Source organism: Taeniopygia guttata, chromosome 7 (assembly GCF_048771995.1).
Source record: "Taeniopygia guttata chromosome 7, bTaeGut7.mat, whole genome shotgun sequence".
NCBI classification, from domain to species: domain Eukaryota; kingdom Metazoa; phylum Chordata; class Aves; order Passeriformes; family Estrildidae; genus Taeniopygia; species Taeniopygia guttata.
This window is the reverse complement of record NC_133032.1, coordinates 17,079,362-17,107,090: the sequence shown is the minus strand read 5'-3', so window position 1 is coordinate 17,107,090 and position 27,729 is coordinate 17,079,362. Positions and strand designations below refer to the sequence as shown.

General features: G+C 37.3%; 1 protein-coding gene across 2 annotated transcripts; it reads left to right on the top strand.

Annotated features, from left to right (window-relative positions):
* The first annotated feature begins 446 nt into the window (after positions 1-446).
* GPR155 (G protein-coupled receptor 155) lies at positions 447-27,145 on the top strand. 2 transcript variants are annotated; one of them, XM_002196415.7, is made up of 16 exons: positions 447-586; positions 4,738-5,243; positions 8,665-9,064; positions 10,372-10,537; positions 11,715-11,870; positions 12,907-12,990; positions 14,298-14,418; positions 15,680-15,764; positions 15,846-15,936; positions 16,899-17,196; positions 17,881-17,982; positions 19,584-19,717; positions 21,226-21,321; positions 22,193-22,257; positions 22,937-23,074; positions 25,142-27,145. In XM_002196415.7, the coding sequence occupies exons 2-16, from the start codon at positions 4,784-4,786 to the stop codon at positions 25,344-25,346; spliced, it is 2,601 nt and encodes an 866-aa protein (XP_002196451.5). In that variant the 5' UTR covers positions 447-586; positions 4,738-4,783; the 3' UTR covers positions 25,347-27,145. The 2 variants fall into 2 exon arrangements, with proteins under 2 accessions (XP_002196451.5, XP_030133360.4); XM_030277500.4 differs by lacking the exon at positions 447-586 and adding an exon at positions 1,079-1,217.
* Positions 27,146-27,729: the final 584 nt, after the last annotated feature.

Here is a 27,729-nt window from a genome sequence, read left to right as displayed (position 1 = left end):
ATGGGTGTGGGAGGTTCGGGACCGGCTGCTGCCGGCAGCCGGCGCGGCTATCGGGCCCGCCGAGCTGCGTCTGAGGCTGGCTCGGGCCGATAACGGGGGTGACCCTGCCCGGCCTCCCGCCCCGCGGGGCGCAGCTGGCGGCAGCCACGAGGGGCGCCCCGGGAACGGCCGGAGCTCGCTCGGCTCTCGTTCTCCAGGGGAGGCGGCTCCCGGCTGCGGGAGAGCCCCTCGGGGCCGGGGCGGCGGCGGAGACCCGCCGCACCCGGGCCGCCCCCCGCGCGGCGGCCGCCGAGCCGCCATCTTGCGGCCGCTCCGTCCCCCGCCCGCGCCGCCCGCAGCCCCGGCCTGCCCGTGCCGGGGCCGCCCGTGCCGGGGCCGCCGCAGCCCGCCCGGGGCCCGCCCGCCCGGGGCGCTCAGCCGCCCGCGGCGCCGGGGCTGTCGCTGGCGGGGCGGGCCGGGGCGGGCCAGACCTCCCCTCCCTGGCCTCGGTACCGGCGGCCTCGGCCTTAGAGCGGTTCTCAGTTTGGCAGAGCACAAACCCTCTGCACGCACCCCTGTGCGGAGGCGCCTACCGAAAGCTAAGTAGGTAAGCTGCCCGCTCATTTCCCCGGCTTCTGGCGCTGTTTTCTGCTGAGGCGGCTGTCACGCAGGGCAGTGCTGCTGGCTTTTTATCTTTGCAAATGCTGTGTGCTCCTGCCTGGGGTGACTGTGGGAAGGAGAGCAGTGATGGGCCGGGAAGGGGCAGGCGAGAGGTTGGTTTTGTTGCAGTCTCTGGCTGCAAGTCAAAGGATTTTACATCCCAGTTTGGCAAGTGGTGCACGTGAGGTGCTTTTTAAGGGCCGCTGGCAAGAAAATATTATCTACCTTTTGAAAAATGTTTTGCTGTTTACTTCAGAAGTATGTATCTATTTGTTGACAAGCCCAAAAATCACCTGAAGTGAGAATTAAGGGGAGGTATGTTTTTAGTTCATTTTCTGAGTTGACATTGGGTGCCGCTGGCAGCTGTTGCTTCATTTGGTCCTGCCTGAGCTCGTGCACCGCCAGAGGTTTGTGGAGCTTGAAGTGCTGCTGTGTGAGCTGTGCCAGCCGTGTGCTCAGGGCAGGCCTCGCTTCCCCGGCTGCTCCACAGCCAGGGGCTTTCTCGGAATGGCACCGTGGGAGGAGGATGCCAGAGGAAATGTCATCTTGAAAAACAGCTGCTCAGAGACACATATAAGGTGTGTGATGTTTCTTGTGGCATTGTCTAGGTTTCCAGATATAGGTGGCCCATTTCTTGTGCTAATTGGTGTTGCGATATTGTTCTCTTTCTGTTTTCTTAGCCCAATAAAGAAAAAGGTAAAAATTGTAGTTAACTTTCAAAAATAGGAACTGCAGTAATCACTTCTTCCCACTTACTTTTATCATTTTATCTCGCTAAAGTTGCTTCCTCTTTGACTTACTTCACAAATTTTTACATGAAAATGCATGTACTATACGCTTATCTTAGCTGAGAACAGGGTAGTAGAGCTGCTATGAGTGGCTCTTCCTACCTCAATTCCATTTTAGTCTTCCTGAGTAAAATAATGTGTCATCCTTACATTAAAGTAGGGGAGTTTCTGCATTGCATTAAAGTAGGTCATGTTGTGGGTTATAATTTATGAGCAATGTGCATGGTCTTGCCAGTGTCACCGTATTATCCTGAGAGTGATTATCAGTTGAAAGCTTAAAAGTGAGAGACCAGAGGGGAGGTATACATTGAAGTTATCTTTTTTATTCACTCATGCTGTCTTTGACTTTCATTAGAAAATGAAGATGAAAGGGATTTTCCCCTTCCTTTGGTGAAGGAGACAATTTCTCTATTTCTGTACTCGGAGAGGAACCTGATACTGCTTAACTCACAGCTGCTGGAGAATTGAGCTTCTGGTCTGGTGAATTTTAAGACTTTGCAACTATTGACAACCTACAAGAGAAATGTTTCACGGGGAGTTTAAACTGCACTTGTTACTTGCTCTGTGTCTATTGTTGGTCTTCATACAAGGCTTCCTCTCGTGCAAGCTGACAGTCTGGCTGCAAGCAGCTATGCTTGGCACAGTCGACAGCAGATAAGGCAGCATTATTCCTTAAATCTGTGTCTGTATTGGCCTCCAGTTCCCAAAAATGCAGCTGTGGCTGAGTTCTCAAGGATTCAAATCTCAATCCTCAATCCCTGAAGGCATAACTACAAATCGTATGTTCTATAGAGTCAAAGCTAAGTGCTTTCCCTTGCAACTGTATTATAGTGTCATTTGTCTGGTTAGTTTGCTACATCTACTATAAGAACAAGCTAATTTCTGTGTAGAATATATCAGATTTTGGGTTTGCATGAGGTCATTACCTCTGATTTCATTTAGAACTGTGAATTGAAAATAATTTCACTCTTGTGGGATGCTAGTTTGATATAAGCCTGAGGTGTAACAAGGCTCTGTATGAAATCTGCCATTAGTCATTACATAATCTCACAATACTTATATAAATGTCTGTATCCTATAGAGCAAAAAGTGTTGAGAGGTACTCACTGTGTTATGCAGAATGCAAAAGCTTGCATTTCTGGAGAACACTGCTTGGCAATAGAAACTCTGCGTTAAATAAAAAGGGTTTGGGATGTGCATGTCTCTCGAGCTGAAGAGATGATTCATTCTCAAAGCCCTCTGAGGAGTGCCAGGAGCAGCTTTTACTGTAATGGAGTTCTTCTCTTTGAAACTCATGTGGTTTACCAAAAATTTGTCTTGTATGACTTGACAGGGACCCTTGTGATGTAGTTGAAGGTAGGCTGAAGGAAGGCTGCAGGAATCTATCTCTCTGTCTGTCTCTTACAAAAGATGGTTTGGGATGTGTGGGTGTGTATCCATGTCAGTTTTGACCTAGTGAGGAAGATAGGTGATTTAGTATGTGCTATTGACTGATACAACATAAGAGTCAGTCATATTTGTTTAAGTCCTGAATTATTAAATGGGGACAAGAGCACTTCTATATTTTGTAGCAGTTTTGTGAGAAGAAATGATGATTTTAATACAGAACGAAGAGAGGCTTGTCATTAGCCTTGAATAGGAAGGCACAGGAGAAGGAATGCTAGAATTTAGGGATAGATACAGTTGAAATACACTCCCACTACACATCAAGTGTTGTATTTGGTTAAAAAAATTCAGCTGTATCTTATTGCTGAAAAAAAATACCTTGAGAGAGAGCAGGTTGAACACATTACACTGCTGGGAGCCTTACCTCTATGCAGTGCTATAAGCTTGGAGAATTTGACATGTGGCTGTGCTGAAAACCTGTTTTTTATTTTGCATCTACTGTAGAATGTGGCTGATTTCCTTCAAGGATCAGTGTCTCTGATTCTCTTTTGGACATTTTCCATATTCCAACAACATCCTTAAGTTTTTTAGTAGAAGAAATGATTTGTTGTTTGCTTAATTTCCTGCGAGTTTTCCCATTGTTCTGTAGCAAATAATACTTTGAGCTCCTAGTCCAAATAAATCTAAGCTAATTTATCATCTATAATATAAGGAAGTACAGCCTTTAAAATAAACCTTACTTGGAGTGAGACTCATTTTCCTTCGGAGAAGGGATAGCCAAGGCTACTGGACAGATTTGGATGATGCAGCAGCTCAGTCCAGATGAGTTACCACAGCATCATAGAAGTGCTTACCAAAAGCCTCAGGCATACATAAAAGTCATGAGTCAAAGAGTTGAAGCTTGTGAATATGTATATGCTGGATGCCAGGGTGTGAAATAGACCTTACAAGACCTCACCTTTGCATTGACTTGATTTACTTGCTTACTTACCTGGCTGCTATGTTCTATGTTCCTTGTGGATAGGATACAAAGAGGCTGGGGAAGACTCTTAAAACAGTTGTTAATTTGCACAGATTGTACCGTACAAAGCATTGTTTGGGACTTGGCAATTTTGGCTTTGCCACTGATACCTTAAATAGCTTAGGGGAAATCAGTTCACCTTTGCCTTAGTTTCTATCCCTACAAAGTGAGGTAAGTCATCTTGACTTCCTAAACAAAGTACTTCAGGATTTAGTCATGTCAGAACTTTATGTGCAGAGTTACCTGATGGACTGCGCAGGTTTCAGAGATATATTGCCAAAGCCATATCTGTTTCTGGCAGGACCTTGCTATTGACCAACGAATATTTGTGTTTGATGTCCACTCTCTTCATCTGATTTGCAGAATTGACATGTCTGCTTGCATATAGAACCTGCAGTGTTGTAATCAGCCCTTTCAAAGGGAATTGCTGCTAACAAGTGAGGAATGGGGGTCGGTAGATATTTTTGTTGTATCATGCATGCCTAAATTTCACTGCTACAGACCTAAAGAATTGTATGTGGAAATATGGGTCAGTTCTAGCGCAATGAATTAGATCATTGGCTGCTGTGTCATGTGTGGATTCTTTGCTAGCTGAAAAGTGTATCGTTAGCACATGATATTGAAATGTTGGGAGAGGTCAAAGTTGCACAAAGCAAGGTACAAGCTTCAAGGGTTGATATGATCATTTAAGTTCTAAATTTTTCTGGAAGGTAGAGAGGACCTTGCCAAACGTTTTTGTACCAGAGTGGAGAAGCTTTGATTCTTCATCAAATTTATCTTTCTTTCCTGGTGCTCAGTTCTTGTAAGGGCTATTCCTCTTGTCCATTCTGTAATAATTTAAGAGGGCATAAGCTTGTACTTAAAGGAATGAATTTAATAAATATGCATTTGTTCCTTTTACAGATGAGATCATTTCACACTCTTCTTTTGGAAGAGGTGGTCAGAGGAAATGGATAGCTATTCAGACTTTTCTGCAAAGAACCTCTCATCTTCAGACAATATGTCTCTTTCTGTGCCTGGACAAGCTGGACTCAACACCACCGGCAGTCCCCCTTCTATGTCAATAAGCAGGCTTTTCCCAGCCCTGCTGGAATGCTTTGGAATAATTCTTTGTGGCTACATAGCTGGAAGAGCCAACATTATCACATCAACTCAGGGCAAAGGACTGGGAAATTTTGTGTCCCGTTTTGCACTCCCGGCTTTACTGTTCAAAAACATGGTGGTACTTAATTTTTCTAATGTGAATTGGTCCTTCCTGTACAGTGTTTTAATTGCCAAAGCTGCTGTGTTTTTTTTAGTCTGTGTTTTAACATTGTTAGTAGCCAGTCCTGAGAACCGATTTAGCAAAGCAGGTTTGTTCCCTATTTTTGCTACACAAAGCAATGACTTTGCGCTGGGATATCCAATAGGTAAGTATGTTTTCTTCTTTAAAATTAATTGTCACTGTTCTAGACATGTTTGCTTTTATATTTCCATAATTTGAAATTGACTTTTGAATTGAAGTTCCATGCAATTGAAATAATTTCTGAAGTGCCTCTCAAATTCTCTTTGAGACTACTACTCATCATCTAGGAAAGGTTAAAACCGAAAAAAGAGAGCAAGTTGGTTCTAGCAAAACAACAAGCAAGGTGTTTGATTACAGTATTGAAAATACAATTAGAAAGGAAAGGTCAAATATGCAATTCCAGATTATATGTAACAAGTAGATCCATATTTTAGATTACTTTAGGAGTTAACAGTATCTTTCTCGCTTTCCAAGGCAGCACGTTCAGGAGAATCCTCAATCTTTCTTATTCTCTTCAAATTTCCTTGATATGTATAAAATTTAGACAAATGCAATGGCATACTTTTTTTTAGATTAAAATACCGTGCTTCCCTCAGTTGCATCTCCTGAGATTTATTCCTCTTGAAAGAAGTCAGAAGTATGCCACAAATGAGGCTGTGAGAATTGTATCTTTCTTTGTTGGTATTAATTTTAGATGCCAATTAGAGTTTGGGTTTTTTTAATATATGTATTTTAGGGGTCTCTGAATGTATTTCCATTGTATCCTGTTTAAAACATTCTTTCAACTTTCTTCTAAGACTGCATATTTCTTCAGGTACTTCATGATTTATAAGATACTATTTATATTTTTTCTATGTATGATCTTGACAAAATCTACACCATTTAGAGCTTTACTGGAATAGTTACTGCAACAGAAACATTGTAGGCTCTTGAGGTTTATTTCTTCTTGTCCTTTCACTTCTCCCATCCCCAAACCTTCACTGGTGTTGGGTTCATGCTGTGACCTATGCAAACCTTTTGCTATTAGTAAAATATTACCCAAGCTAGTTCTCTAAAGTGTTTGCAGAACTGGTCAACAAGGAATGGATTGCCGTTTTTTATGTAGTAGAGGTAGTGTTTTGAACAAAGCCTGATCTTTTAATGAAAAAATATTTTTAAATGCTGTAGCAGTGGAAATTTGTAAAGGAAAAAAAAAGATATTGACAAATTGTGAACTAAACCAACACTATTTAAAAAGGCATTTTGAACTCTTAATCATTCCCAAGTCTTCATCCCATGTAACTTCCTTAATACATGACTATTATTATTTATTAATTCTTTACTATGCTCTTTTTTGCTGTTTGAAAAGATTTGCACATAGCAAAATCAAAATACAGGTCAAATTTTTAAAGCCTATCACTGTTTTTCTGTTATCATGGTTATGATAGTTCTAGTTTAAAAAGTGATGTTGGGGTGAAAAAGAACCAATTGGTAGAGAGGTTTGTTAGCACACCTCTGGTGTAGTCAGAATTACTGTGATAGAAAGCTTTGGGGTTTTTAATTTCAGGGTAATAATGATACAAGTCTGACAAACAGACTCAGGTATTCTCTAGAGCTGTGTGTTAAAGCACAGGTGTAGCAGAGGTGCTGTGTGGGTGACAGTCACTGTGACTTTAATCATACTCATTGTGTTGAGCATGGACAACTAGCGTGTGATTTATATGTACTTGTGAGCAGCTAGGACATGGAAAATTGATTTTTTAAAAAATTAAAGTTTTTTGTTATGAGCAGCAAGCAGGCACCGTGATTTGAATAAAAAGAAAATTTTTCATCCGTGACAGAAGTTGTGGATTATTTTTACTGTCTTAACAATTCCATAAGACTGATTGCTTATTTTTTTTACCCATAGACTCAGTAATCTAACTCCACTTTTTGTACCAAATAAAATGTATTCTGACATCATACATGATTTAAAGTACTTATAGACCTTAATTTATTGTCTTAAGTATGCTGCTTCACTTTACCAGAAAGTAAAGTTTTTAAAAAATTTTCACTCTGGCATTAATTACATGTGACTTGTGTGAAGTTGTGTTTGAGTGACATGGGCATTCTGTATAAAGCAGCATAAACATCAGTCTCAGGTCTGAAATTTTAGGAAAAAAACTATTTGCATAAAAAAGTGTCCAGCATGTTTAAAGTGGTTTTGATGATTAGGTTGTGTTTAATGCTTAAAACTGGCTTGTTAAATGCAGTAACTAACCCCAAACTTGGTACTTCTGTTCAGCAGTCTATTTAGGATTTTATATGGGTAGTTCTTCTATATGTACTTTAATAATGGCCTATAAAAGTTAAAATGCCTTTAGTGCCTTTTTTTATATTTGTATATTTATATCAGCTAATTGAGAATGTCGGTTTATTTGCTCTAAAGAGGGGACTGTTCAAAGTGAGCACTGATTTAGCACTTGGACGTTCCTGTCATTCCAGAGACTTAAATAATACTAAAGTAAAACTCTTTTGGATTTTGAAAAATGTAGTCACAAGGAAAAACTTTTTCAGAAAAGGTGAATATAATAATGTTATTAATAACTATGAATTGCATAGCCTATATCTAATACATAGTATACGTAATAATTATGATACAATTAACTACATATACATGTATTATAATTGACATACTATTAATACCTATAGCATTATTATGAAAAATTATTAAATGTTAAAATTATAAGTCAGGTAAAAGAGAACATTCTACTTTTAAAGCATCGGGGTGTTTTTTAAAATTCACATTAGAATTGAATCCTTTATATGTTTCCTAAGTATTTACATTATTTTTGAAGTGCCGTTAGTACAAACTCAAAATAAAAAGCAATTCTGCTTTGACTCAGAAGTATGTAATAGTAATGAAAGCAAAAGGTCATGATTTAGAGTTCCTTGAGGGACCATAACTACAGCAGTAACTCTAGTCCTTAGTAGTCCCAGAGAATGAACCAATAATTATGTCATAAACTTTTTTTTTCCTGGTTGTTGCTTTGTTGTGTTGTATTGAATCAATGCAGAAAGATCACACCTGACTTACCCATTGAAAACTGATTCAATTCCAAAGAAGTGAGATTCCCTTAAGATGGGAAGCAACTTGTATCCTGCACAGGTGCATTTTATTGTCCACAACTGTCATGTATCTGGGGAGGAAAAGCAAGTCAGAAATAAAGCCAAAATTTTTCCAGCATTTGGTATGACTCAAAGGAAACATAGAATTGTTACATTAGTTTTTTTTCCCTTTTTTCTGTAAATGTTGGCTAATTGTGGGATGATTAAATAGTATTGGATGGTTAATCTTTGGTCTTTAATGCATTCTTTAGATAACTGTTGCCTAGTACAATTGGATGTACTTCTCTTCCTGCATTATCTTATATTGATTGTTAATTAAATGTATTCCTTTAGTTCATTCTGGAGGAAACTTAAATTATTTTCTTTAGTTTTCAGAGAGCAAAATTTAATTTCAATATTTCAATGTATTTTTCTGCTGAAGTGTTATCACTCATAACTCTTCGTTTCCTGTCTTCTAGTTGAAGCTTTATATCAAGCCACTTACCCAGAGTATCTCCAGTACATTTACCTAGTGGCTCCAATATCTCTTATGATGCTAAACCCCTTGGGGTTTATCTTCTGTGAAATCCAGAAGTGGAGGAATAATCGCACTGTGTCACAGAGCAAAATCAAAATAGTGGGCCTAGCACTCCTTCGAGTTTTGCAGAACCCAATTGTATTCATGGTCTTCATAGGAATTGCCTCAAACTTTATTCTTGGCCAGAAAATTCCTGAATACCTTGAAAATTTCCTTGATGGACTGGCCAGTTCATTTTCTGGCTCTGCACTTTTTTACCTTGGACTGACTATGGTGGGACAGACAAAAAAACTGACAAAGGGTATGGTTGTTTCACTGATCCTTCTCATCACAGCAAAACTGTAAGTTCAATTTATGTATTCTTATAATTTTGTTCTCTAGTTTTAAGCTCTGAATACCCTGGTCAGATGGCTTTTCTCTCAAAAACGTTACATTGGTAGTACATTTCACTTCCAGTGTTTTGAGTGAGTGCTTCCCAAACTCTCTGATAGAATACAGCAGTTAAATTTTAAGGGAAATTTAGTAGACTGGAAACCTGTTATCAGACTCTGCAGAGAAAGAAAATCAGGGGTGCTGTGCCTTCATGGACTGCCCACAGGCCATCTGTTGTGAACTGGGTATTTGGGGAATTAGCTTAAATTAAAATTTACTGAATAAATAGTTAGACAGTAGTGAGTTTAAGTATATTTGATTAGTATTTGTATTTTATTTGGCTTAAACAATGCATCTCCAAATTAGTTGTTTTTCCTTACTTTATAAATTTTTGAAACTACTATACTGGAAGAATATAAAAACGGTCACTTACTGCTCTAAAACTGCTTGACTTTTAAGCATGAATAAATGCCAAGTTCTATTTAGAACTTACACTATCATTATCTTCCCTTGATTATATCTCGGGGAATATTTATTTCATATTAAATATTTTACTTCCTACAGAACTACAATTAACGTAATAGTATGTTTGGTTTTCAAGTTTGTATTGTAAAATTTGAAGGTGCATTTCAGTATCAAGTATAACTAACCAGCAAAGCTAAAGACTTAGTCTGTAAACCAGCTTAATGACAAATTTTGTAATGAAAAAAAGGTGAAAAACATTGTTTAATGTTGCCACTTTGCTTCACTGTAAGCCTATATAAGGCATACATTGAGTCTGTTTGTGATCTGGGCTCTTGCTGAAATAGCCTTGATGCCAGCAGTTTGCTGGCCAAAACTTTTGGCATGGGATACTTATCATATTTCAGACAGCTTGCAGAAAGGTGGACTGAATTTCAGAGCTGCTGACTGCTTATAACTACTATTACTGTAACAGTTGAAAAATGAGAGGGTTTTTAATGTTTTACCGTCCTAAATCTGAAGTTTGTACAAAGAATGTGTCTGCAGAGTCAGGGAAGCCGCTTCTATACCTGAGTTTGTCGTCATGTTTGTCCTTTTCATTTTAATGTAATTTATGACGTAGGATTTTTAAGCAGCTGGTAAATATTTTGATAACAATAAAGGCAGTTGTTCAAAGTGATGCCAGTATTACTTTTCATAAGTACTATTCAAACAAGACTTAAATTTTATTTTTATTAATTTTCTGGGTAAAGAAGGGTCTATTGTTGTAGGTTGAGTAATATTTTTTTAATTACTTTTTTCTCCTTTCTTTCAGGCTCATGATGCCATTTCTCTGTAGAGAGATGGTGGAACTCTTGGACAAGAGTGACAGCACGGTCAATCACACCAGTTTATCAAACTATGCATTTCTTTATGGAGTTTTTCCAGCAGCACCTGGTGTCGCAATATTTGCAAGTCAATTTAACATGGAAGTAGGAATTGTATGTAGTCAAACTTGTCCAAATATGTCCTAACTTTGAGCTTAACTTCTTTGATAAAATAAATAAATAAGTAGTCTTGAATAATTTCCTTTTCTGTAGTATAGGTATTTTAGAATTGCTTGTACTTCCAGGATCTTTCCTGATGTCTTAAGCATCTTGATAGTCCTCATCCTTTTTTATATTTTTCCATTTGTGACTCTAGTAGGAAGAGATAGGATAACTTCAGATATAAAGAACTTGTATCTTTGTTGTTTTTGGGGGTTGTATTTTTTGTCTTTTTTTCAACGACCTTATCTTTGAGATGCTTTTGTAGGGGAAAAAAGAAATTATGTTACTGACTTCAGTGAGAATAGTGTCATAGCTGAAAATTTGTGGAAGATCTAAAGCTTTAACTGATTCAGTTGTGCTGCCCTTCAGTTAAATCTTGTCATAGAAAGCATTTTACTTTTTTTTAGAAATTTTAGAATTGTTTCTTCCACTTGAAGTGACATTAACACACTTTTTTTGATTTTCATTGTTTTTAATGGTGTCTGTTTTGGAGTTGTTTAGATGTATTTATTTTTTTTTAAAGAAAAAAGGATAATGAAAGTAAATCTTGCAAGATTATCTTGCAAGATAGAATTTTATACTCTACAAACTTAAGAAATTTCTTTAAAGCAGAGTCTCCAGTATGAGTAACAACTCACACTTCCATTACTGTGCAAATTCAATAAAGTCGAAAGACAATGAGAAGTCAAACTAGAAATCGCTTGCAAATATATATGGTTTCTTCTCATGAATTGGTGCATATTAATATTTACATAGCTACATGTTTTTTTAGTTATTTATGGTGTGAATGTTTATATCCAAAAGAAAATTCTGACAGTGTAAATTCATCCTAGACTGCAGTCATTAGTATATTTGACACCCATGAAAAAGCTCTGTAGAAATCTGCAGTAGGAAACTCTACTCCTGCTTTTTAAGAAGCTTGTTAAAATTTTCAGCTTAGCTCTGTGTATAAACCAGATACCTTCTGGCTCAAATTCTAAATAATTTGTTATAGAACAGCTCATTATTTGTTAAAGGTCTAAGTATGTTTAATTCAAAGGTCCAATTTTGCCAGTTATATTTTTGAAAGCAGATTATTTAGCTTGAGATGTGATCAACTCTGTTGCTGCTTCTGTTTGACTCTTGGCAGATTACCTCAGGCATGGTGATAAGCACGTTTGTGTCTGCCCCCATCATGTATGTTTCTGCATGGCTGCTGACCATCCCATCCATGGACCCCAACCCACTGGCAGCTGCACTGCAAAACGTCAGCTTTGACATCAGCATTGTCAGCCTCATCTCTCTGGTAGGTGCTGCTGGGGTGAGACACAAAGGGACTCTGGTCAGGGCAGCCCAGCTGCGTGAGCAGCAAACTGAGTCATCGGAGGAGCTGCATTTCCTCATCACAGCCTGGTGCAGAGGCATGAGGAAGGAGTTAAAAATCCTGATTAAGCAGTGGGTCTGCTGGAAAGATGCACTGTACAGAAAGATGAGTGACTGAATTAGAGCATTTAATGCAGGGCTTGAGAGGTTTTTTTTTTTTAGGTTTGTTTTCTTGTTTTAATAACAGGGTTTGAGGGAATTAAAGTAGTAGTTTACGCCACAGAGACTAGTTACATCAAGCCAAGTGAGGTGCTTGGATATCACAGTAATGAAGGCTGTGTACAAACTTCATCTCCAGAAATGTCAGTGCATGTTTGTTTAATGAAGTCTTAATTAGCATTAATGAAATAGTTTAGCTGAAAAATTTATGTTTATCAAATTCCTTTACTAGAAATTATTTTCCTAAAAACCGAGTTGATAATCCAGAAGTCCAATATGAATTTTGTTTTGGTTTTATAGAAAGTACAGATAGTATGATTATTTTATTTGCTTTTTAAAAATAAAAATATCCATGTGGGGAGGAGTTGGAATTTTCTGAAGTTGTTGTCTCACTGAAGTCCTCTTGTCTTGAAACTGTGCCTGAAGGGAAGCCAGAAGTGAATGCTAACTCTTGCTGGTCAGATCATTTTGGGAGATTCAGGGGAGGTGGGTGTGGATTTTAAATTCTAAATTACCAGGCTACACTGTGGTCATTTGTGTCCTGAGGAACTAACAGGTTTCTGCATGCTCCTGGCAAGTGCTTGATCTTTCCTGGAAATACTTCAGCAACATGAGAACACCAAGATCATTGCTTTTTCTGACCATAACTGCTGGGGCAAAGGGGCTGGAAGCACACTGTAGCAGTCATGTTGTTAAGATCTGTTGTATGTTTAATTTCACCATCATCTGCCAGAATACTCATATTGTTCTTTTGGGTTTTGTTTTATTCTTAAATTAATTTTTCTTCTTGTATGTTACAGACCTGGTCTCTTACTGTTGTTGTTCTGAGTAAGAAATACAAACAGATTCCTCATATGATTACAACAAATCTGCTTGTTGCTCAGGTCAGTAGTAAGGAGAATGCTGTTGTGTGAGGTTTAGGATTTAAGGTTTTTTTTAACCATTTTGGAAGTTTGATTTTTACAGTGATACTTTTATAGCCAACTGTGGAGGGCAGGTGAATCTAATGTGTGATTTGTCTAAACAATTTCATTGCTGTGAAATACACTCTTGAAGAAAATGATAGTTAATGTGGGCACTGTGATTCCTAAACAGAACTATAAACAATCAGAATGGAGTGGCTTCTGAGCTGTTTTCTTAGTTATTGCCCAATACTGTTGAGTGCACTTCTGTTTCAATTATACCCATCTGAAGCTGGCAATACCAGGAGCAGCAGCCTGTGTTTGACTCTATAGTGACCCTATTCAAGGAGGTAAATAGAAAAATAATCCCTGTACTGCTTTATGTCCCTGAAGCTCTTGCTGAGAGATTAGCAGGTGCAAGTGCTGGTGCAAGGATATACAAGGGTGTGTGGGAATGCTGGTGGCTAGGGAAAGCCAAAGCCAGGTGGCTCTGGATTAATTTTAATCGTTATTTATTTCTGAGAGAGAGCTACAGAGTACATGGTTCCTATTCCCTTGAAGTCAACTGCAGAAATGGAGCAGCCTGTGCTTGTGTAACATCTGTGTGGTAGTGCTTTCTGAAGTGTTCTTTAGGGTTTTTTAGTTTGGTTTTTTTTTTAATATGTCTTTATATTGTAAACTCTCTGAGCTCTGATCATGGAGTCACATTTGAAAAGTGTCATGTATGAGAATTGCAGGTGCTTCTGTTCTGTACCAACAAAACTAGCTTTCATCCTAAAAAAAAATAGAACTATTGTGTTACTGTTTACACAATACTTCAGCCTATCTTTTTAGATTCCTTTGTTGTTAAAATTATCATATATGGAATATCACTGGGTGACAACTGGTGTAATTCTTGGCTGAACAAATACCTGTTAACCTCAGTTTCCTGTGCAAATAATTTCAGGTAAAAGGTTTGTACTTGCCAAAAACATCACCATTTACTTACTGTAAGATATATAAAGTTGGGGGCCTTACCTGATTTGCCTTACTCCTAGTTTATATGAGCTATATACTTGCTGTCAAAAAAACCTCTCCTGAAAATAAGGTAGCATAGCGGCACAACTGTAATACTGAATTTACTATGGCAGTACTTTACTGCTAAATGAAGTATCCAGTTCATAAAATCACCCTCCAGTGCATCTGGGGATGGAGTTTAAAGCATACTGCAGATATATAGCTCTCTGTTCAGTTTTTTTTGTCATTCTGCTTTCCCAGTTTAAATGATGGTATCTTACTTTTCTTTCCAGTTTATTGCTTGCATTGGAATGGTGGCATGGAATTTCACTGTTAAAGAGAAAGACATCACCATCCAGATCCTCGTATTTATATTCCTCTACAGCTCACTTTATAGCACCTACCTATGGACAGGTATGACTTCTCTAGGCAGAGCCCAGGTACTGTAATGAAAGATTAATGTCCTGAAATAACGTTAATTATATTCTTTGGAGTACTTGTTCCTTTCACTTGTTTGTAGTTCTACAGATGGGGATACCTGGAAGTTGTGCTGAGGTTTAGTGTTAGGCACTGCTGCTGCTGTTGGAAGCTTCTGCCTGGGCAGGTGTGGCTTGCCTTTGCTGGATACAGTGGCCTGGCTGGTGTGTGACAAGAGACAAGAGCCTGCTCTCAAGGCAGAAGCAACTACAAATAGAGTGAATATGGGGAGCTGCCCTTCAGCTAGTCAAAGTCTTAATGATGATTTTTAATTAATGCAGAGTTTAAGATTTTAATTACTTAGCATTAAGTAGATTTAAAAACTGATGCAATGAAAAAATAGAAAATACAGAATGAAGGGAAATAGCTTTAACACCTCTTTCCCCTGGAAATTGTAGTTTTTAAAAACAATATGTGTGCATAAGATTAATGCTGGAATTGAAATTGAAAGAATTGAAAGATGCTTCAAGAAGTTTGGAGAACCTTACATATGGGATTAAAAGAAAAAAGACTTTAGATATTCAAGATATTTTTGTCCGGAATCTACAGGTTTAATTCCTGTGGTGTTTTTCTGTAGTGAGTTATATTTGTTTAGCTAAAGTACATAGCTCATGATTGGTGGGGCCTAACATAAATACTAGCTTTGCTTCCACATGAGAATGTTGCTGAGGTGTGATTAGGCTATGCAGTTCCAGAAGGTGCTCCCAAAAGAGTTCTATATGTAAAAATATGCAAAACTTTTTAGTTAAATTTATCATTGACTTTACAAAGGACTAGTCAGTTTTAACAGAAATGTTACAAGTGAATGTTACATTATGTGTTGATTGCTAAAGGGTGTTGGATAGAAAACTGCTGTTAATACCTAAAGAAATTAGTTACTTGTATGTTAAACGTTCTTATGACATCTTTGTTACTCTTGTGAACCTTTCTTAGCATTTAGAAGTGACTATTGAATATAAAATGTCCTGGAATTTTTTCAATGTTTCACTATTAACATGATTTTTTAGGCAGTGGGTATTTCTGATTTACTTTCTCAGAATACAATCAGACAAATGATTTTGGACTACTTAAAGGTCTGAGAATAATATTTTGAGCTATTGAGTAGGTCACATCATAAAGTTTCTAGGCTCTGTACTTACCAGTTCCCTTTTTAATAATAAACAAGGCATTTCTTTTGGTTTTGTTTGTTTTTTTTTAGGTTTTCTATCTTTTTCTTTGTTTCTATTGAAGAAGAGGGAAACAGTAAAGATTCCCATTGGGTTTATCATCATAGCTGGATGGGGGTAAGTTAATTCAAATGCATCCCTGCTGAATTAGTGGGAGCATGATAAATATGTTATGTACTTCCTATTTTGTTCTTTCAGAATCCCAACAGTTCTGGTAGGAATCTTACTAATTGTTGGTGAATGTAACAACACTAGTATTGACTCTGCCTTTTTCTATGGAAAGCATCAGGTATGAACATGTTCTGTCCTCATCACTTGAGATTTCTGCCATGCTACGTGTGCAAGTAGCTTTCAGTCAAAGTGCAGGCTACTGTAATAAAAGTATCGTTGTAGAATGCTTATGTTTGGAGAAGGACCTTCATGTTTAGGCAGCTATGACTAAAGAAAAAAGGGAGTAGTTTTAAAGAAAAAATTTAGGAGTGGTAGTGAATTACAGAGCTCTTTTCCTGGTGACTAATTTGTATTCTAGCAGGATAGTTATCTAAAGTTGTTATTATCCAATATCTAATTAATGGCTATTGGTCTGTAATAGATAGGCTATGCATCACCTGTGTAACAGTAACTGCTTTCACTATGGCAGGCTTCTCAGCATAATCATAGGTTAAAAGACCCTGAACTACAATTTTTACCAGCAAATAGTTCCTCTTATCAGAGGATGTGAAGTGTACTAGCATGGGTATTTGTCATGCTTTCTCCCTCTCTTTCTTATGGACAGAGTCCATGAGTCACTCAGGATTGTTCATGTGGCACTTTAACAGGTACTAAATTGCCTCAGAGTTGATTCTGGCTATCAATGCAGATGATTAAAAGGAAAGGTTAATTAATAGGGTGCTCCCCATTGGCTAAAGAATGTAAATTAGAGCACATTCCTCTTTGGAATTAAAAGGCACCTGAGCAGAACTTAACCCAGAACACTGGTGACCCTGAGAGGAAGGGGGAGGACAGTGAGGGGATGTTCTTGGGTTGCATGGGAAACGGGGGCTCCACACTTTAAAAAAAAACCAAAAAGGCTGAGTTACTCAGGCAAGGAAAATTAGTCTCTTTCACGGCCATGAGGTGCAAGAACAGTAAATATAGGAAACAGTCTTGTTCAGACACATTTGTAAGTGTATTTAGAAAAGTACAGAAGTTAGAAATACATATGCAATTATTTTCCTATATTTAAGTGCACTTTCTTTGCTTTCTTAACAGGTAATTACCACAGCAGTGATACTGTTGATCAGTATATTGATGTCAGGTATCTCATTGATGTGCATGAACAGAAGTAGGCAAGGATCCAGCTATGGGGTGTTGAACCCATACTCACCACGAAGCTCAGTGGGGGAGGTTGAAGTGGAAGGGAGTGGGCAGAATCACATTTCAGCCACTATGACTCAGTCTTCTCCAGAATCTTCTGCACAGTCTTCTCTAGGATCTTCTGCACAGACCTCTCCAGAATCTTCTGCACAATCTTCTCCAATATCTTCTGCACAGACATCTGCAGAAAAAGGTATACAAAGTATATTTTTATAAAGAATAACTGGCTTAGAGTGCTATAAACTAATATTTCAAACGTAATTCTGACCTGGGAAGGAGAGTTTACATCTTCAGGTGTTAGATTAGAATAGAAGAAAATCTATATATAACTGCCCAAGTATTAAGGTTTGTGTTTCTAATAAAGAATGATTGTTACCATGGTAAGAGTTGTGTAAGTGGACAAGAAGAAAAGCCTGTGTATTATCTTTATGTAAGTAGTGGTGCCTTGATAAGGATGTGATAAATGCAGTCCGCTAGGCATCTTAGATTGTTTACCCACTAAATTGTCTCTCTGAGAATGAATTAAATGCCAACAGAAACACCCAATGTATTTCCAATCCTTTTTTGTATGTAGCCTTTTTGATCTGGGTTTTTTTTTTTTTTTTTGCCTATAACTAGAAGCAGTATAACCACTTCCTGGGTTTTTGCCTATGACTAAAAGCAATTCTGTTGCTTCAATGGTGGTAGTGTTATGTTAAGCTATTAGTATTGTGGCCCATTTACCCTTTCAACAAACTGGAAAAATTGTCTGTCTTCTCCTTTTGAGTTATTTTTGAACATAATAATTAAAGCTGCATAGAATGTATTGTTACACTTGGAAAATAAATTATGGTAGTGAAGGAAGCTAACTGTCCTATTACTGTATATATTTTAATAGGTTGCTGTTCTTGTCAAACAACAAATGGTGAATTATCCTGTGCTAAAGACAGCAAAGCAGTGTCAACTGCTGTTGAAAGCAAGGTTCCTCCAATTGAGACAGGTAAAGCAGTAGTATCTCCTTGTTTCAATGCTACCGCCTCTTCCCCAGCATCTGTGTGTTATTCTCACAAAGAAACTGTTGGAGCTATTGTTTTGGATGTCACTTTTTAACCACAAAGCTACTTTAGTGTGTTCTGAGCATTCAGACTTTACCTCTCCATCGTTGTCTTGTTTGGATGCCGGGAAGTTGAATGCAAACCCCTACTTTGCACCAAGCTTTTAAAATAAACTACTTTTTCACATCCTCATTTCACATCTTGCATCTTTTAAAGAAGCCTTTGTTGTAATCAGGCACAGGTTTTGAACACTAAATAAGATCTAGAGGAGCACTTGCTTATTGCAAATTAGATTAAATGTCCATGCTGCTGTGTACTATTTATGTCTAGAGAAGAGAGATGGAGAAAATTGACTAAGAGGGCTTTAGGAGTCACTAAAATAGAAAAAGATGGCTTGAACTGATTGTTCAACACCTGTCTGAAAACTTCATGCCCAGTGCATTCTCACTGTACATCACTGCCAGTAATCAAAGCTAGCTGCCAGTACAATTTGACTCTTTTCTGGTTTTTTTCTTGTTTTCATGCATTATTAACAAGATGATCATATACTTATGCTTTGTTTGCATGCAATGTAAATTTCAATAAATCTAAATATTTCACACTGAAGCATACTTCAGTTATGTCTCACAAAATGCTCTCTTTCTACCAATTGCCAACTATTTTATCGATTTAGTAGTTCAGGCAAGCACCGTAATAATAGAATATTATTCAATATTCAAGAATAGAGGAAGGCCAGTCTAATTTTCTTATCCTAAAAGATAAGGTAGAAAATACCTTATGATTGAGTAGAAATTATTTCAGCCTCCTGAGTGAACACTTCAAAACTATAAATCAGTAAAAGCAAATTGTAATGCATACACTTGTGTAACTTTGGCTGCAATAATTACTAATTCTTCTACTATCGCACTGAGCTGCTTCGAGTAATCTGGTACAAATTCTTACCGTGTGGCCTTGGCAGGAAGTTTTTCACTGCCATCTAGAGGAAGATACTCAGAATTTCTTAGAACTCTGTAGCTGGAAGAAAGCATCCATTCTCTCTGTGTTTGACTCTTTTCATTGGTAGAATTATGATCGTGTTAAAAATACAGTCACAGGCCTGAAAGAAATAGGGCTGTCTGTCGGATGTAGAGATAAACAACACTGAGATGCAGAGTAAAAACATTAGAGCTTACAGTATATTCGATTTTTTTTTCAGAAATAAATTTAAAATTTAAAAACTGTTCATAGAAATATTTTTTATTATTTTCATTAATTCTAATAGTGCTTTCTCAATGTTAACCACACATTCAGTTTGAATTAAATCTTTGAAAGAAAAATTCTGTTGGAAAAACCTTTTTCATTTTAGGAGCACATGTAAACTTCAACTGTTTCATTTGAGAGTAGATGTCTGAGCAGGTTCTTGTCACAGCCTATATTAAATTTTGTGCGTGTCACTTCAGTAAAGATACTTAACAAGGTAATTTGACTCAGCAAGTTGCATTAGCAAGTTTGTTCATGGAGTTCTCAGGATAGAAGCCTAATGAAAAATTTTTGATTTGTTTTTCAGTGGATCAGTGTATGAGTCACTGCAGTGCTCAGACATGTGTGTTGGCTCAGGAAGAACAGATTCTACAGACTGGAGACAAACAGCTGGCCAGACATGTGCTGCTGTGCTTGCTTCTTATTGTTGGCCTATTTGCTGTAAATATTTTTTCTCCTCATGTTAACTCATTGAGGTAGAATGATTTTTAGGAAAGCTATGTAGACAATCCAGTAAAAATCTTCCAGTTGCTTCAGTAATAATTCATTAAATAAAACAGAGGCTATATTTTGGTTTCTTACTTGGAAGAGGGATGTCATAAAATTAATTTTTCTGTGCCACATCATAAGTTAAACACAAGTTAAGATTGATGATAGTGAGCAAGATACTGGAGAACCCTAAATGGAAAAAAAATGAAGTTACATCATTATATCATTCATCACTACTGCCCCTCGTCTCAGTTTTCTCAAGAGTTGGTCTTCTTCCCTTGACAATCATCAGTTAAAAATATAAACTGAATTCTGCTTCTGAAGGAGACTACAAAAATTGTTCTATCTGATCAGGCTTATATTGGTGCTTGAATTTCTCTGAGGTGATAAGAATAATCTTAAGATTATTTTAAATGAGAAAATGCAACTCAATTTTGTTGTTTTTAGTGGTGTTTGGAGCAACAAACAAGTTGCTAAGTTAGTGTTGACTCATCATTACTGACTCCAAGATGTATTGGTTGTTGCTCCTATGTACAAATACCACAGAAAGTGTGAAATACCAGAATGTAATGCATTGGGATATAATTTTAATTTTTAACTGTGACAAAGGCAAGAAACTGCTCTCTGAATGTAATACTCAGTTGAGTTTCTTGTGGATTTTAGCTGGGAGAAGCATTTTTATTTGAAATGAAAATACTGTGGCACAAATATGTAATACTACAAAGCAGGACAGTATGGCACAACAATGTGGGTTAATAGCTACTGCTGTTGCTTTTCAGGTTCTGTTAAATTACAAAATGAAATATTTCCCACTCAAATGTCCTGTATCAAGTATTCTGAGCTAGTATTTTTTTTACATCTTTTATATTTAACAAGTACCCCAACTGTTAGCCTATATTTTAGCTGTTTCTGAGTGATTACGTAGATACTATGAAGTAAGATCAGTTACTTTAAAGAATTAGCCTTTACACCCAAATGGGTTAACTTTGGAGATTTCCTCCTTCTGTCAGGCATCTCAAATAGCTGAAGTGGTATGTGCTTCACCTTAACATAATCCTAACTCTGCAAGAAATATGTAGAAAGCACTGGCCTCAGCCTAGCAGCCTTAAAACAAACACTGCAAATCTGTCTGGGCTCATATTGTCTGTGTTATGTTGAAAACCTAAGTATGCTTGAGGCAAGCTCCTTACACAAACATATAAAGAGCTCTTTCACTGCTATGTTTTGCATTATTATGTTTAAAACAGCCAAGGTTCCCTCTCCTACCAAGCTATTAAGCCTAACTGAGATGACGTTTTAAGGTGTTTATTCCTCTTACTTGTCTTTATCTGAATAATTTGTTACATAGAGACCATGAACATGGGTGCAAGAATTATTAGCATGTGAGGAGTAGAAAGGTTTTGATTTTTAACAGTCAGGTTATGTTTGTGGGTTTTGTTGTTCTTCTGTTTTCTTTGCAGAATCTCTCTAGTTGCTTGTGGTGGCTGTTCAACCAAGAGCCTGGAAGGCTGTATGTGGAATTGCAGTTCTTCTGTGCTGTGTTTAATTTTGGTCAGGTACTTACCAGTGTCTGTTCTGAAAATGACCATGTTAGTGGGTGTCACAGCAGCTAATGCACATCTTCTATGACCATGAACACTTTCAAAAGTGCAATAGACAACTGAATGCCAAATGCTCATGGAAACTGATTAGGAATTTAGCCTTATTTGTACCAAAGCTTCACTGGTGTCTCTTCTGTGGAGTTACATCAGTAGCAAGGCAGCTCCATGGATGCTTTCTCTGTAAGGTTTAAGTTACTGTCTCTGGTTTCAGTGACAGCACCATAGTGAAGTGCTGAAGATGGATGCTGGTTCTGGCTGCACCTGCCTGTTTCAGTGCACCTGACACAAGGCAGCTTTGTCAGCCATGAAGGTGAAAGCCAGGCAGTGTTAATACACACACTAGAGGAACATTTTACACATCCGCGGCACATGTGCCTACAGGAAGCACTGCAGTATCAAGTAATGATAGTTTTATATAAAAGCTGCACAGAAAAATTTATTAAGTAGAAAGCATTCTAGCACTCAATTTACAGTAAAGTCTGTTCTTTCCTTGGCATTAAGAAATACAGATTTACATATAGCAAAATACCTGGCTATGTAAGGTTGCCAGTTATCCCAAAGTTGCATGTCACAGCATTAGTTTTACTGAACTATTTCTTGAAAGGTTATATATGATGGACTGTTAGGTATTGATATGTCTTTTTAAGGTCCAAATGAAAAATCAAAGCAGAAACAAAATGCATATTGAATGATATTTAGAGAAGAGGGATACTTTCCATGTATACATGAAATGTATTTGGCACTGAATTCTTAATTTTTGTTCTATAAAAACCAAAGCTTTTGCTTCATGTTGCTTTTTCTGTATTTTTTTTTTTTTTCTCTCCAGGGCTTCATTTGCTTTGGTATTTTTGGCTTAGATAAGCATTTAATCATTCTGCCATTCAAGCGAAGGTAAATAGAATCTTTGCACTTACACTTATAAACCTAGTAATGCTAGTAATTGTTTTTGAAGGGTGTTTTCAGTGCTATAGTATTTGGTTTCCTGTTTAGTTAATCTTCCAAACTTTTCTCTCCCACTTGTAGAGAGGTAATTGCAGTTCACTGAGTTTGAGGTTGTTCTGCTAATGACTTTCAGAGATGTAAGTCCTGCAGGCTCTCTAGAGGTGAAATTTTGCCAAATGAAGGATCATCAGAAATAATTTCAGCTGATAAAATAAAACTTAGATCTGGATGCTGAATCATAATGTATCACTACTATTTTAAAAGTGTTGTGTTCATAACCCCATGCCAGTACTTTGTGTGGCTGTTTCCTTCCACAGTGGAGGAGTGAGTTGCACAAAGCTGCCTTTACCATAGAGCTAACTGGCTGCCCTGTGAATCCAGCAGCTAGAGCTGGCTCCCAGCTACTCTCTGACTTTCCTTCTGCCCAAGTCTAGAATAACACCTCTGTGTTCAAAAGCCATACAAATATATTAGGAAGATTATATGTAAAGTATTAGGCACAAAAGGAAGTTGTGATAAGCTTCCTGGGAGGTCCATCCTATTATTTGTAGTTTCAAAAAAAAAAAAGCTCCTGCTTGATTTGCTATCTTGATTTTTTTTCTTTTTTGCGTGTGTGTGTGTTTTGTAGACTTGAGATTTTCTGGGGTGGAAGAGAAGCAGCAGGGCATACAGATGCCACTGTACCTGAGGAAATCAGGATGACCTGTCAACAGTTTGTTCGTTATCATAGAGATCACTGTGTCAAAAGTATTGTCAAAGGCAGAAGGTAAGGTTCTTCCCTGCACATACAACTTGTCACAAAGCACATCGCTCATCTTTTGAAAACAACGGAATGCAGTTAATTTTGTAGGTCATTCCTATTGTGTATATTCATTCAAAACTCAAGATAAGGATTAAAAATTTAACTGTAACAGAAATGTTTCTAGCCTTACATTGAAACATTGAGGCACAAGTTATCAAATTATCCCACTAGGTTTTAAATAAATTATAAAAGGTTTTATATCATTAAGGGATTTCTCCAGGTTTTTCATTTAACTGGAGCTCAGAGGACAAAATCTTTCTTAAAAAATGTACCTGTAGAAATGTATGGAGACCCTTTGTTTGTTTTGTTTGTAGAGTAAGACACTGTCCGTATTTGTAACTAAATGTTTACTGATATGTAGCTTTTACAGGAGGCAAAACTGTTGGAACTGATTTTAGTGTATCCTCAGAGGCTGCTCAGTTTGTGAGATTGTAGTGGGTTTAGGACTTCAACAGCTTCCAAATTTATATCATTTCTTTACCTATACTTCTAATGCAGCCTAAACTTCCATTTATGAGACCAATAAAGATTTCAGAGGTAAATTGTGTTACCTAAATCAAGGATTATGCCTTCAGATATGTGTAGGTAGATGAGAAGAGAAAAGCTAACAGAAGCAGCAGGAACAAGATAAAGTTTCTGCCTTTATTTAAATATGTGAAATGGAGACATGAATTATTCTAACAGGACACTTTGACTATTCTTGTACTGTAAGCTTTTAAGTAGGACTAGCTTGGCAGGGTGGGGTGGTCTTTTAATGGTCAGGTAGTCCAAAACCATATTGCAAAACTGTTTTAGACAGCATGAATTTGTTCAGTCTGTTCAGAAGTCAGTAATGTTCCATAAGAAAGATGTATCAGAAAATGTCAGTTGTGAAGTAGAACAGGTTTTACAGCTGTTTGTCTTGTGTCTCTGCAGCTATTGTGGTTTCTTGGGCTTAGGGCTGTTCATTTAGTTGTACTTTGTGGTTTTTATTAATCATATCCACCTGAGAATACATGAAATGATGACATTTGTTGCCTAATTGTGGCAATACTATGCTTATGCGGAGCTTGGTTCACGTCTTATTTCTCCTAATGAATTAAAACAATGACTTTATCTTATAATTTTATCTTGTCAATTTAAATATTCATCTAACTTGATCCTATCCTCTTTGATTAAAATGTGCTGTAACTGAAACGCTGTAACCATGGATTTTAATTTTTTGCATTTTTATATCTGCTAACAGGTGTTAACACTTGCTCTGTGTTACTGCTACTTTTAACTTTAAAAAAATAGGGACAAAAATGCTGTCTTTTAGCTCTTAATCACCTTTAGAAACCTGTGCTTAGGTTCCACATAATAGATTTTAGATAACCAGAAATGTTCATTGCTGCAGGTAAATTTTTGCATGGTATGTCTGCTGACTCTAGGCAGATGATAGCATCATTGCCTCATAAATATGTTAAAAAAATAGACTTGTTGTAAAGGTTTTGTTTATTCTTAGTACTGCATGTGTGGTCAGTGTTTACACAGGCTATGCAAGTTATAAATGGGCTTTGTTTACAATATGTGTAAGCAGTTAGTGTCTGTTTGAAAGTGTTCAGAAATTATAAAAATAATTAAAATTCAAACAGAATCCCTGTTGCTGGGGTCAGGTTGCTCTCAGATCGGATATTTTGTTGCAGAAAGGGTCATTATAAGAAGTACATGGGAAGTAAGTATCCAAGAAATAGAATTACATTGTGTCATTACATTTGTGTGAGGGAAAACGCTACTGATGTCCGCTGAATTTTATTTGCAATTTGAATTTTATTTAGAAGCCTAAACCAACTTTGTATGTCAATATTGCTTCTCATTGAAATGTCTGTAGGAAAAGGTAGTGAACACTGGCATGTCCCAAATATACAAAACTTGCAAATTCTTTTCTAACATGCTCTTAACTATCACAATGTCTTTCCTTGTTTCCTGCTATTTTTCCTTGCCTTTCCCCATCGTGCAGTGGTGATACCAGATTTACAGAACATGTGGGTGAATCATTCCTTTGACATACAGGTGTGGTGCAAAGATCTCCACTGGCATCTTCTTTGGCTGTGACCTGGTGAACTGGCTCATGCAAGTCGGGCTCGCCTCTGACCGCGGAGAAGCTGTGGTGTACGGGGACAGGCTGCTGAAGGGAGGCGTCGTGCAGCACATCACCAACGAGTTTGAGTTCCGCGACGAGTACCTGTATTACCGCTTCATTCCCAAGGGCCACTGACCTGAGCACGCAGGCACAGGACAGGTAGTGGGGGTGAGTGTGACCACCTCTGCTGCCTTCACTACTGAATCTGGAAGTATTTCTTTCTCAGAGCTCTGAGTACTGTGTTACTCTCCCTTGTAAAATTAAGAGATTTGGTTCTACTCGTGTCTATTCTGAAGAAAATGGTAGAAAGTTATATTTAGCCAGCATTCCAAAGCAGAATGCTACTAAACAAAACCATATGCTCTGGATTTAGAACATTTTTTTCCATTTTGAGCAAAACAAATTTTGCAAAATGGTATGTGTCACTGTTGTATTTTAGAGGCATTATAACTGCAGTTTTAACTGATTTTACTGATGCCACAATGAGGAAAAAAACCCCATGAAAGGTATTTTTCATGTTGCTGGATGTTCTCCATATTTAGTGTGATGAAGTATTGATGCCCGTTGACAGTCAGGCTTCCCCCTGACTTCACAGAAGTAGGATTTCTTCTGTCATGCCTCAGCTTTTACTACTCTGCTCCTGTCTAACACCAGGAACTTTTATTAGCTGCTTACACCAGAGATCAGGTGGGTTTTTTCTCCCTTAAAGATAAAACACTCCAATTAAAATGATAGAATTGCTGTGATGGTGTTTCCAATATGAGGGGATTGGAGCTGGGCAAGTACTGAGTGGAATAAGTAATGGTTTTGTACAAATCTACCAAATCTTAAAACCATAGAATTATTTAGCACTCTCCCAGAATAGGAAATTAGATAGTGGAATAAACAATTTGTTCTGAAACTGCCTTATGGTGGTAGTGACAGCTTTATCAAGAGCAGATATTTAGATTCTGAAATTAGCCGTTACAGTTTAAAACAGAAGTGCCAGCCTCAAGTAAAGATTTTATGGAAGCCGTGGGTACATGTGCAAGTCAAGACAAAATTCTTTTTCAAATCATAAAACTTTTAAAATTATATTAATCACTTTTAAATCTAATATATAAAGAATCCTAAATGAACATCCAGATTAGGGTTTAGAGTAGCTAAATATCCTAGAGTTTAGTTGATTGCCTAACACAGGTTTCTAATAAACCTCAGGTATCCTCCTGCTAGTTACTTTAGTGTCACTCAGATTCCTGTGCACTAAGGGCAGCATCTGAGGGCCTGTGTGTCTTCTGCAATATTTTGAAAAGGCTACAGACAGAGTATTGTATCTGATAGCCTTTATGCTGTCATTTTAAAACTGCAAGAACAGCATTCAAATATCTATATAAAAATTTTATGTAGTGAGGGAAAGGAATCTGGGTATTAAAAATTACTTGCTCAAGCATATGAATAATTCTTTTCATCCTTTTTTTAAAAAAGTCTTTCCCTTCTGTTTTGCCTTTTTTTTTTTAAACTACACAGATTTCTATTACAGCTACTTTTGCATCTATTTTGTATTAAGAAATAAAAGTGATTTTAGCAGCATATGCTACTATTCAACAAGCAGTTGTTTTATGGTTGCTATAATTTCCCACAAGATTTAAATTGAAAACATAATTCGTTTTACTGTCAGTCTGATTGCAGTGTGCACAAAAACATAACATCCTTCTGCTTACGTATGCTGTACAACCTGGTATATTTTAATGTTTTCCATCAACAATATAATTGATGTTTTTATCAGGCTGTGGCCACAAAATAAAATGTTTGTGTATTTCCATTATGAATGTTGAAGACAGCTGCATCAAATATTTTGGAATAATTAGATATATGTGACTTAAGAGCAGAAATTGCAAGTATGTCTGGCTTCTAAATATTGCAACTTGTCAATAAATCTGTTACTTGATTCCAGAGTTCTGAGCTGTGATGTGGTGTGTGAGAAGGTTATGTGTGCGTGTCAAGGTTTAGAGCAAATGTGTTTTTCTGAGAGATTTGTTCACGTGGCTCTTGGGTTTCAGTCCTGATATTTCTTAAATCCATCCTTGATCCTTTACAAGTAGACAGAGCACTTAATAGGTGCCCACCCAAAGATACCTACATATTAGAAGTGTGTCATATTTTCATCTACTTACCAAATACAATTTTTTAAATTAATTTTTCAAACATTCAAGAATTTGATCTTAGGGCAGTTTTATAGTTCTGTTTATAGTCATTGTTCATGCACTCTTGTCTTTCTCATTTTCATCATAAAAGTCCTGCTTCCATTTTTATAATGGCTCTGCTTTCCCCTGGTTTTGAACACGACATATCTGTTTTAAATAAGAAATTGCTCAAAATTTCTGTGTGGAAAAGGCTCTCTGTTACAAATCTAATGCAGAGAACACCTTTGATTTTCAACCAACACCAAATTAGATTTACTGCTACAACATTGTGACTGCTGATATCATACTCATTAGTCCGATGTGTCTGTGATGATTAATAAATAGAGTAAAGAACC